The sequence below is a fragment of the Corylus avellana genome, chromosome 4 (assembly GCF_965113065.1).
Source record: "Corylus avellana chromosome 4, dhCorAvel1.hap1.2, whole genome shotgun sequence".
In the NCBI taxonomy this organism is placed as follows: Eukaryota; Viridiplantae; Streptophyta; class Magnoliopsida; order Fagales; family Betulaceae; genus Corylus; species Corylus avellana.
Genome location: NC_142493.1, coordinates 21,929,344 through 21,941,757, shown reverse-complemented (window position 1 = coordinate 21,941,757; position 12,414 = coordinate 21,929,344). Strand labels below are relative to the sequence as shown.

General features: G+C 36.4%; 1 protein-coding gene across 6 annotated transcripts; it reads left to right on the top strand.

Moving 5' to 3' along the window:
- Positions 1-4,725: 4,725 nt before the first annotated feature.
- Positions 4,726-11,712, top strand: ASHH3 (histone-lysine N-methyltransferase ASHH3). Of its 6 annotated transcripts, none has more exons than XM_059589850.1 (15): positions 4,726-4,874; positions 5,182-5,226; positions 5,520-5,649; positions 5,953-6,064; positions 6,790-6,889; positions 7,838-7,916; positions 8,025-8,196; positions 8,280-8,360; positions 8,467-8,593; positions 9,294-9,312; positions 9,467-9,554; positions 10,239-10,287; positions 10,421-10,504; positions 11,292-11,349; positions 11,455-11,712. In XM_059589850.1, exons 2-13 carry the CDS (start codon positions 5,209-5,211, stop codon positions 10,490-10,492), a joined length of 1,047 nt encoding a protein of 348 aa, XP_059445833.1. In that variant the 5' UTR covers positions 4,726-4,874; positions 5,182-5,208; the 3' UTR covers positions 10,493-10,504; positions 11,292-11,349; positions 11,455-11,712. The 6 variants fall into 6 exon arrangements, with proteins under 6 accessions (XP_059445833.1, XP_059445829.1, XP_059445827.1 ...); XM_059589846.1 differs by having other exon boundaries at positions 8,467-8,641; XM_059589844.2 differs by having other exon boundaries at positions 8,467-8,641; positions 9,243-9,312.
- Positions 11,713-12,414: the final 702 nt, after the last annotated feature.

Here is a 12,414-nt window from a genome sequence, read left to right as displayed (position 1 = left end):
TTAATTCATCTTTCTTAATTTTCATATTTCGTTCTTACCATTTATTTCAATTACAGTTTACCTATGCATATAATTATTTACCACACTAGGACTTATTATCACACTTTATTATTCTAGTACCATTAACCTATTTTATTTATTGATCAATTGTCACACTAACATTATTATTAGTTAATCTCTTTGTCACTTAAAACTTGTATTACATAAATATATCATCATCAAATAATATTGTTATTATATTATTATCTCACAAATATTATCATTATTATTATATTTATTAGTCTAAATTATCTCATGTACAATTTCTCATTAATTAATTTAGATTACTATAAGGTTATTAATAATAAACTTAATAATTATCTTGGGCGTTATACGCTACCGTAGAGTTGGCCTCATGTATAACGAAAAACAACATGACGACCCCTGGTACGATGACAAGTCTCCTACCGCAAGGTTGGCCTCATGATGGAAATGGCATAAGATGATGAGCATAAGCATAGGCATGCATAACATATGATTGCATGAAAATGATGATAAAGACACGGTAACTTGCCTTACTTTGTAGATGACACAAGTAGCGGCAAGCAAAGTAAGGTTAGGGACAAATGATGTTAAAGGAAAGATAATTGGTCTTACTTTGTAGATGGCACAAGTAGCGGCAAGCAAAGTAAGAACGGTCTTTGTTTTGTAGATGGCACAAGTAGGGGCAAGCAAAACAAAGATTGACCTTACTCTGTAGATGGCACAAGTAGGGGCAAACAGAGTAAGGACATAGACAAATGATGTTAAAGGAAATGTAACTGGTCTTACGTTGTAGATGGCACAAGTAGCAGCAAGAAAAGTAAGAACGGTCTTTGTTTTGTAGATGGCACAAGTAGGGGCAAGCAAAACAAGGATTGACCTTCACATGTAGGGGCAAGCAAAACAAGAATTGACCTTACTTTGTAGATGGCACAAGTAGAGGCAAGCAGAGTAAGGACAAAGACAAATGATGTTAAAGGAAAGGTAACTGGTCTTACTTTGTAGATGGCACAATTAGCAGCAAGTAAGAATGGTCCTTGTTTTGTAGAGGGCACAAGTAGGGTCAAGCAAAATACGGATTGACGTTACTCTGTAGATGGCATAAGTAGAGGCAAGCAGAGTAAGGACAGGAACAAATGGTATACAGAGAAACAAGAATGACAATGATGAACATGAGTTTGCATGGCATATGAATGTTATGATGATGATGATGATATATGATGATTTTTATGCTAGACGTATCGGTATGTATACGAGACGGGAGATGGAACTGTGCGTATGTATATCGTTATGGATAGACGATGCATGGTGACTTTCCATATGTATTATTGCCAAGCTATATAATTTGTAAGTATGTATAAAGTTAGATGGGTTAGTGTGCACATGTTCCGAGAGCGGAAGATCGGGCTTACATATACTTTCATAACTGATTTAGTATGTTTTCAAATGATGATTCTTTTGAAAGCCTAGTGGTTCTATACTGCTAATCGTCTCTATTTTATGGAGACGGCAGGCTCATAAAATCTGCCTGCATCATGGGTGGTGGTGATTCTCATGGTGCAGACGATGTTGTTGATGTAGGTACAGGGACCCTAGATGATAATTCAGTAGCTATGTATCTAGGTTACCACGGTGCCTGAGGCCTGGACACATTGAGCGTTTATTTTGTTGGACTACTTGATAGCCCTCTTTTGTAGAGCATTCATGTATATGCTTAGACAATATTATTTTGTATATGGCTCGTGTCGCATGTGACACTTTTGTATAGCCATTCTTTTGTATGTAAGCTTTAATCACTTAGATGTATTAATCAGCTCTGATGTGTTATGTATGTTTCACGTTATTTATACTCCGCTGCAAAGATATGAACTCTTATGAATTATTGATGATGCATGTAGTTCTGTGTGGCATATGATATTATCAATCAGGTTAATGCATGGGTTCATGGTATATTGCGGTATCGCTATGCCACTGTGACAATCCACTTTGTTGTGGGTAATGCTTTTTTTTTTTTAAAAAAAAAAAAAAAAAAAAAAAAAAAAAATTAGTCACATTTTATTCAAGCGGGTCGTCATACAGCCAGTTATTAAACCAGTTTTTCTAGGGACATGTGACATTTTTTAGTAGTGACACATGGCAGTCCGTTAATTTGGGCTAACAGAATGTGACGAATGTACTAAGTTGGTCTTTTTCCATAACTCAAGTACCATTTTTTATACGATTTGTAACTTAGCTGAGAAAATAAATAAAGTGTGAACCTTAGTATTAAAAAGGTAATTAACCCGAGTTTTTTTTGTTTTAGTTTAGTTTTTCTTTTTATTTTTTTAAAAAAGTTTTTTTTTTTTTTTTTTTTTTTGTTTTTTATATTTACACTTTACCCCCTCGAAGTAATTTATGTTTACACTTTACCCATTCGAAGTAATTTATGTTTACACTTTACCTACGAGGGCATTTTCAAACTTTTTGGTTGAAAAATGTCACGTGCCACGCACATGACTAGGTCTCCGTCCGAAGTGACGGCCAAAATAAACGGATGAGTTTTTTTGTCATTGTGTTAAACTTTGGGGGGGGGGGGGGGTCAAGTGTCACTTTTTAAACATTGGACGTCAAAGTGTAAATTAGTGGATAATTCAAGAGGGTAAAGTATATTTTCCCCTAAAAAAAATATTGATTCCGCCTCTGTCCGCATCCACTAACATTTTACCACATCATCTAAAGAGTTTGATGCACCATAATCTTCGAAACTCTTAAAAAAGTAAGAGTGCGTCTTCTATGTGGACGTTGCACAAAAGTCACATTTTGTGCAACCCACACAATGAATGACAACTTAGCATGTAGCAAATTAGAAAATAGGTATTCCTACATCTGATTATACTCTCATCAATTAATCATAAATCAAAACCAACAAAGAACAATCCTTCACGGCCAACCCAGTTCACCGTCCTTCATGCCCAGCCCATCCCCGACACCACGCCCAGCCCACCCAACTCGCCCAGCAACCAGCACCACGCCTAATCCACCGGTAAGTTCTCGTCGGAGAGAGAGGGAGAGAGATCTGGCGGTCTTCTGGGATGGCGTGCGGCCACCCCTGGCCAGATCTGGATGGCGCCGTCTAGGGTGGACCACACGACCAACCCAGGCCATTGGGTGGCCGGGGATGCAATGGCTGTTTTGGAGATTCGTAATGCCGCAAGTTTGGAGGTTCGGCGGTGTTGCAGCCGTTTGGAGATCAACGATGCCGTGGGTCTGGAGGTCCGGCGATGTAGCGTGGCTGGGGCTCTGGTTGTTTAGGGATCGGTGGCTTTGTAGGCATGGAGATTGGCAGTGTTGCAGTCTGGTTTGGAGGTTTAATAGGGTGGCTTGGGTAATTGGCAGCAGTGGATCGTGAAGCAACACTAGCAGCGGTTGTTGGGCTGCGGGGTCTCTTTCTTGGGTCTCGCCATGACCCGCCTCAAAACCCACCTGAAACGGTAGTGTCCCGTCTCAAAACCGGATTCTAATGCTTCAAAACCGGATTCTAATACCTCAAAATCGGATTCTAATACTTCAAAACTCGTTTTTGGATTCAAAACTAAAAACTAGATGTGGAAAATGAACCCTTTAAAGATTTTATCACCTTAAAGGCTGAAAAAAGGAACTCCAGTATCGAAGAAACGGCCAGACCCGTGGGTCTAGCCGTGACCCGCCACCCCCATGGGTTGATGCTCCTCCAAGGCTGCCACTTCTAATTTTTATTTTTTTTAATTATGAGAATATGAATTATTATGGTATTTTGTTTTCATTTTAAGTTTATGTAATAGGCTGATGTGTCAACTGCTAAATGGTGTGTACAAAATAGGGATTTTGTGTATACCACATTGAAGATATTCTCAAAAAGTAAATACTATATGTCACCCTGATTTGTAATCTATCATTTCCAGAAATCATATGACGTGGTCTAATTCTTTTAAAAAAGACCACGCCACATAAGCTACTTTCACCTTCAACTATCCAGCTGTTCCTCAAGCCCAGTAGTTATGCTCCTTTCATTGCCACCACTTTTTACCTCAACAACACTTCACATTGGTAGGTCCCACCACTAAATTCAAGACTTCTCCGCTTCGGGCGGGAGAGAAAAATTACCACATACCATTTTTTTTACCATTTCTCTCCACTTTTATTTTTGGAGAGAATTTAACTATTAGCTAAAAAGTTAATTATCTTATAATAATAAAAATGCTCACAAATATTAAAAGTTTTATGTTTTATTTCTTAATAAGTGAAATTCAGCATTATAATAAATTATTTTAGAAATTTACAATTTTATTATATAGATATTTTTTTACAATTTTCTAGTAATTTTGACAATAAATATAAAAAAAAGGCTTTATAAAGCTTACTTGTTCAAGCAATATTTGATTTCGGTAAAAACAATTGCTAAAGATCTACATATTTTTACTAAAATTCTATTTTTAGCAATTATTTGTTCAAATTATTAACAAATTTAAATAAATAATATAAAAAAGTCATAAAAATTCACTTATTCAGATAAATTTTGAGATGTTCAAGTCCTCTCCAAAAAGGTAAATTCTATATAAATTTTTTCGTATTATCTTCTCTGTCATAATTATTAACAATTCCGGCAGATATTTTTAATTTTTTTACCAGAGTTGATGAGCGATGGCGAGACGCTTTCCCTATTTGGAAGTTGGGTTCAGTAGAAATAGAAGGAAAAGGAAGTGGGGGGTTAAAGAAAGGAAACGGGCGCGCCTAGGTTTTTATCAGCGCTCTGAATGGGTAGTTTATCTCGGATCGGGTTGGCCGCTACTGGAGACTGCTGTGCCACTCGCGGTTAGCGGTTTTCATTCTCTCGGGTGAGCCTTCAACACTTCCCATTTCTTCTCTTCATGTCTCTGCTTCTTCTTCTTCTTCTTCTTCTTCTTCGTCTTCTTCTCATGCTGCTTTCTCTCTCTCTGTGTATGTGTGGCTCATTTTGCTCGTATTTCAAATTTTCGGCTTCAATTCCATGAAATTAGGGCTTAGGATAAAACCTAATTGTTTTTCTGAGTGGACTAAAACATGTACGAGTATAGAAGGTTGTTGATTTTCTGCATTTTCTCATGCTATAATCTTGGCCTTTATTCCACTTTGAGATTTTGACTTCACTATTTGATTATGTAGGCCTTTATTTCGCTGCTGCTTGATGCCATGCCTGCTACAAAGAAGGTTGTTTTTAAAGTTTACATGCTTGAGTTGAGAGTTTTGTTTCCTTTCCTGCTTGGTAGTAAGAATTTGATTTTACATGATTTTCGTTTTCTTTCTTGAAAAATCTTTTGCTTCTTCTACATATTTATTTATTTTTTTGTGTTGTTATCTTTGATTTGTAGGAACTAAAAATTTAGAATTGGGTAGTGTTTGTGTGTTTTGTCCATTCAAGTGTGTTTTAGGGCTATTTTGTAGTTTTTAATGCTTATTGAATCATTGTAATTAAGGCTTCTTGCTGTTTTCTGTTTGATCAGAATCCTGAGCACAATCGCGTTGGGATTGTATTCAACAAGTTGATGAAGCAGATTGAAAGTCCTGTTGATTTCGAGCTTCCGGATTGGTTTAACAAATGGAAGCCTACGCCCTACACCTTTATAAAGCGCAGTATCCTTTTCAAAATGAAGTTTCAAAATTTTGTCTATGTACGCATATTACAGTAGTAAGGTACTTTGTCAAATATTTGAAGGGTTCTCATAACAAGTTTGCACCAACTTTGTTAGGATTCTAGCATGTTTAACATTGGCATAATTTTGGTCATTTTTAATTGTCTAATAATTGTTTTTTAATTATTTTTAATACGTTATTTGTTGTTTTATACGTCTCACTGGTTAGAATAGCTTAACTTCAATCCTTTTTGGTTTCATATATCTTTTATGGTTTCCTTTTGTTGACACTGACAAACTTAAGATATATATCTCACGAAAAGGATTAAAAGACGCCTCGAGGATGATGGAATATTCTGTTCCTGTTGTCTTTCACCTGGATCTTCTGGTGTGTGTGATAGAGATTGCCATTGCGGGTAAGGAACGTCTTGGTGAATTGCAGTTGCTTTGAATTGTATGTCTTAAAATAGGGCTGTTGACAGCTTTAATTGGATAATATGTAGTTGTCTAACCCCAAGGGGTTGGCCTAGTGGTCTTAGGGAGTATCACCCATCCCAAGTTCGAGACTTGTTAGGTGCAAATTCCCCCTGTAAAAAGTCAGTGATTTACCTTGATCTATATAAGGAAACTTCCGAGAGTGCAGTGCACGGGTTTGAAGTTTACTTTGTAGGGGTGGGTTCAAAGGGCCCTGCCTTGTCGAGGTTTCTCCTCATAAAAAAAAAGATGTAGTTGTCTATTACTTTGATCATCTAAGGAGTTCCTTTGTATCATTTTCGTACTTGGGAACTTCTATTACATTTTTCAAATATCAACTATAGTTTTCTTTTTTTTTTTCTTCCCCTTTTTAAGGATAATAATAAAACATTTATTGGAAAAAAAAAATCGGTGCAAACATAGGCCATGTTCTAACTTCTCTTATTGCATTCTTTTCTTCATCATTTTCGTATACACCCACCGGGTAACTTATGCATTTGAGCAGTATTCCAATTTGTGATCCTGTTTACAGAACATTGCATGTGCTGAGCTCACTTTTGATGCACATGATTGCCTGCCCCTTATTTCAATATGTTTCATCTAACTGTAAGATTCTTCATTAACAAGAAGGATTTCCATTGCATGATTTGACAGTTTCTTCCTATAGGATGCTTCTATCTAGCTGCTCCTCTGGCTGTAAATGTGGGAGTTCATGCCTCAACAAACCATTCCAGAGCCGACCTGTGAAGAAGATGAAACTGGTGAAGGTATAAGTTGTGAATTCTCTGTGTCCCCGTTGTCGATTACCTTTGATGATTTTTTTGTTCGCTTTTCCTTTTCTAGTTAGGTGATCCCTGTTGTATACTCCCTGTGTACTTTGGGGCGCCTTACGTTTTTAATAAGATTGGTTATTACTTATAAAAAAAAAAAAAAAATTCTCTTTTAAGATTCTGTTTGAAATGACTTGCATTCTATGCGGCAAATTTTTCTTGCTCCCTATTATGATACATTGAGAAAGGAAAGTTATCACAAAAAATGAGGATGGGGGATACTCTCAGGGACAAATAGAGCTATAAAAGCTACAGAACTGTAACTCTAAACAACCAAGTATTAAAGACCAAAATTCTATCCAAACGTAATAGCTTAAGCACCATATGCATTCCCTAAAAGATTGAGATAATTACCAGATCTTTGCAATATATTTGAGATACTTACCTGCCATGTCACCAGAGTTGACTGATTTCAGTGATACATTTTGCCTTTGTGAACTCATTTGTTGAAAGCTAGTTATATATATATTTGGTTTGAGTGAGTGGCCCCAGGGGTGGGGGAGGACACAAATGGAACCATTTGATAAGTAATGGATTTGTCATCAACTTTTTCCTGTTAATGTGGAGTTTTTGTTATGGCTATCCATTATCATAATTAGCAACCACAAGTTAGCAGATTTGGTATTTGACAAAGCTCTCTCTCTCTCTCTCTCTCATACACACACTTACACAGGCAAACATATTCATTGTTTTGGACGCTGTCATTTGAGCTGATTGTTTTGGTAATACTTAATCTTCCTTCTAAGTATTCGTGTTTTTTTCAATTGATCTGATTTGTTTGTCTTATAACATTCTCATGTATTGTAACTTGGATCACTCAAAACGTTTTGTTGCTGCATGGATATGCACGTAAAATGCCAATTTAAATTGAGCTGTTGCTTGCAGACTGAGAAATGCGGTTCTGGAATTGTGGCAGATGAAGATATCAAACAAGGAGAGTTTGTAATAGAATATGTGGGAGAAGGTGACCTCTTCAGTCATCATATTCTTTATATATACCATCTGTCTAGTGTGTTGTATTGTTTAGAAGCCAATTAATTAATGCTTTTTTTTTTTTTTTTTTTTGCTGCAGTTATTGATGACAAAACATGTGAGGAAAGGCTCTGGAATATGAAACACCGTGGAGAGACAAACTTTTACTTGTGTGAAATTAATCGAGATATGGTAATTGATGCGACATACAAGGGAAACAAGTCAAGATATATAAACCATAGTTGTTGTCCAAATACTGAGATGCAAAAATGGTTCTCCACTGATCCTTAATGCTGTTTTTGTGGTTAATAGTTTTTATTTAATCTTATATGTGTTGGTTTTTTCCTTTTTCAAGGATAATTGATGGGGAAACAAGGATTGGCATATTTGCAACTCGCTGCATAAAAAAGGGGGAGCATCTGACCTATGATTATCAGTATGAGCCATTGCATAACTCTTTAGTTGCATCCCTTCACTTGCAATACGTTGCATAACTTGATGAAACTTTGTATTCGCGTAGTCCAGTCTAACAAATTTAGCAGGTTTGTTCAGTTTGGTGCAGATCAAGATTGCCATTGTGGTGCTACTGACTGCAGGCGGAAGCTGGGCGTCAGACCTGCCAAGCCTAAGATGTCTTCAGATGCCGCATTGAAACTAGTAGCATATCAGGTGGCTGTGTCATCTCCCAAATTGAAAGCAATTCTGTCTGGAAAGGATGTATGTGTAGATGGGTCTTTGATAATGTCAAAGTTGACTTAGAAACTCCAATGCCATTTTATAATTAAAGTTTTCTTGATTGTTGACTTAAAGCTGTAGCACCCTCAAACATAATCTAGAATTTCTGGTACTTCTGTCTCTACATGCAACCCAATTTACTCTCGCTACGGCTAAAGCCTACAGACTACAGACATTTTCTCCTAGTTGTGCCATGACAAGAGTCATTGTGGTAATATTAGCCAGAGCAACCCTTGCCAATACCAACCTTGGAGGAATAGATGGTCCCATGTGCTAAATTATGGATTATATTATTTTTTTCTTTTTCTCCTGGCAAGGTTTAATTAGCATGTTGGAGAAAACAAAGTGTTTCCTTCCCCTATTGTTTTCCTACGTCAAACCATTGGGCTTCCTTAATCCTTTACACAGTGAACTTAAGCAGGAGCTGAGTTGTATAAAATATGACCATCCGAATGCCCACAGATGTTTGATTTGCGAATATTAATTTGGTTACAATAGACTGCTTTTTGGTTTTATAAGATTTCTAGCTGCATCAATGACTGCTTATGTCATTTTTGTGTATTCAACGTGCTTAAATTTGAAGTTCTGCAAGCCACTGACTAACTATTGGATATTTGTCTGGAAGGTTTATCAGAATGGAGGTTTACATGTAGGTAAGGAAGTTTTCTATTATTTTTTCCTCATTATTTTCATATGTAAAATGCCTTTTCTTCTAGTAGATCAAATGCTATAAAGTTGTTATGATTTCTTTGATTGGTTATTTGAAGCTCGTCCTGTTTTCCTCATATATTAAACTTTCTCATTCAGGGAGTTCACATGTTCGTAATGAACCAAAAGCTTTCTCCCGTAATTGCATTGGTGAAGTTATTCGGATAACCCGCCCCATGAATGAGAGGTACTTTCAGAATCCTTTTCTAGTATTCTGCATTTTGTGAGTGAAATAAAACAATTGCTATTTGCCATATTTCTTGTATCATGTTTTTTTTTGGGAGGGGGGGTGGGGTGGCACTTTTGAAAAAATTACTTTACGGGGGGGTACGTACCCCTTCCTTTGCTTCCCAAAAGAGCCTCAATACAAAGAACAAATAAAGGATACATTAATTTTGGCAATATAGGCTTGATTGGACCAGCCTAGTTGTAATAAAAGGATTTGTTTGTGGCCCTATGGGCTGCTTTCAAGAACTCATTTACATTATATATCAAGCAGATTGTGTGATGCTCTCTTATGTCTGAATTTTCTTCGCATTAATTACTTTCTAAAGGATCAGCAGCTTGAAATGTTACTTCACAATCTTTTTAAAAAGAAGTGTTTGGTTATTTAAGAAATGAATCCTGGAAGTACATAATTTTTTTCCCAGTAAAATGTTTAGATATCTTATTCAAACATTTTGTAGTGACGTAATTTGCTTAATTTGTTTGATTTAGCTGAATTAATATTCCCTGTTAGTCTCTTTTATTTCTTATTTACTTTTTATGTTTGTAAAGCGCCGTTCACTAGAACTTTGACTTCAAATGTTGTGTTGTCACATGTGTTGTCACTGTACTAAATATTTTCATTTCCATGCGCTCTATGCTCCAGGTCCTTTGGGATTATCAAACGTTTTGATAAATTTTCCAAAAAACACTCGGTAAGAGATTGCTTTATGTTGATTCATCAAAAAAAAAAAAAAAAAAAAAAAAAGGGATTGCTCTATGTTGGTTTCTATTGATTTGATTAGCACAATAAACTTATGTGAGAAGATGTAATGTATGTTTTTTCAGATCATGTTTGAAGATGGTGCTGTCGAATTTCTTGACATGACAAAAGAAGATTGGGAATTAGCAATGTTGTGATTTTAGTGTGGGGTAAGTACAAGTTTTGTTTTTGAACCCTTGCCTGTTAGGTAATCTTATCTGTATCTTACAATCTTTTTTGCGAACACTTTGTGATTGTATCTTAGCAAAGTTTAGGAATAAACTAAGAAACTAAGTTGTGATATTTTAGTAACAGAAAAAAGTAATATTTAGAGGGGAATGACTTGCTAAATTTTGGTGGGGATTTTGGGGAAATGGTGATGCTTGATTGCGGTCTGTGTCATGATGGAGGGTGATAGTTGAAGGCACTCTAGTGGGCTCTGTTCATTATGGTAACGTTAACACATGCATTGGATAAACAATGAAGTATGTTTCAGGTGATGAAGAGGTTTTTACTGTTGAATTTAAGAGTTTTCTGAGTTTTAAAGTAGGTGGAGGTCTGGACGTAAAGTTTTGTATCATAGGTTTTTTTTTTTTTTTTAAAAAAAAGAAGCTTTTTATTGTTTGTTTTGCGTTTTTTTCGTGGTTGGTTATCAAGGAGGAGGAAAAGGGGGATCTTCTTTGTTTTTTTTTTTTTTTTTCCTTCTATTCTAACCTTTTGTAACATTATGATGTTTTATCCAGTCTTTGTGGCACATATTGCCCTACCTGTTGCTTTACTTTTCTTTTATATTCGGAGAGCTTCACAATCTTTATCTTTGTGCTTGCAAATTTATTATTGTTATATGCTTCTAGTTGCACAGAATGACAGGTGATTAGTTTATCTTTAATAATGTCTGTTGATGTGCAATGTTTGTTGATTTCCCTTCTTATTTTGAATTTATTTTCATGGTTGAAGGATTTTGTTGAAGCAAAGATCGCACCGATGGTCATAAGCAATTGTAACATGTTTCACTGTATGTGCATATTCTTTTTCTTTTCTTTTTTTTGGCTTGGTCAATGGCTGTAAGATGAAAATGTAATGAGGTTAAACTCAGATAAATTTGTTTGTTGAATTTCAGGTACTAGAGCATCGTCTCTGTTGTCTCTCATAAAACAAGGATCCATCTGCCTTGCGCATGACTCACAAGAATGCAAAATACCAAATGAATGAACCCTAGTTGTGCACTCATAAAATAAGCAATTCATCGTTCCTTGCATGGAGTTCACCCAGAATGTTGTACCATTTTTTCTTAACCTAATAAGGAGTTTGTAAACTGATTCCATTGATGTTAAAGATATTTTTGTAAGGGGAAACTAGTAGGGTCCCCTCTTGGATATGAGGGGTTTGCTTTGCCTGTGGTGCTGGAATCCCAAAAGGGCACTTGGGCAATTATTAACCTTGTCTTCATGAAGCGGAAGCCATTAGTTTAAATCTCTTTCTTTCTCTTAGGGGACAAAAAATTACTTAAAAAAAAAAAAAAAAAAAAACCGGGTAGTAGGTTTCAAAGCCAAGTTGTGTTGTGTTGTGTTCTTGGCCAAGTGAAGTTGAAGCGCCCCTTGGATTGAGGCTAACTTGACATTATCTGAATGATTGGATTGAGGCTAATTTTCAGAGGCACATTGATTAATCAGGTAGTCTTTTCTTGATGCATCCACATGTTAGTGCATGGAAGAGCTTTTGTATGTTAAACCTAAGTCATATAAATGCCATCTTTTTGTAATGCTAAATTCATTTTTGCCATGGTGGCAAGAGTAGGCGAGGAGATGGATGGAGGGTAGGTATGGTGGTCCCACCCACCAACCAAAATCAGCCAAACCCATCCCCACCATGCTCTGTTTTCCCTGGTGCTGGTGAGGTGGGGACACAAGGGGTAGGAAAGGATGCTGACTAGTGGATGACTCTTCACCAATAGATTCTTTTTACTTTTAACACGAGTCGGTTCCCACACCCCGTTAAGGATTTGAGATTATGCCTATTCCCCGTAAACCGAGTTATAGAAGAAACATGTATAAAGTACAGAAGGAGGTTAAAACACTTT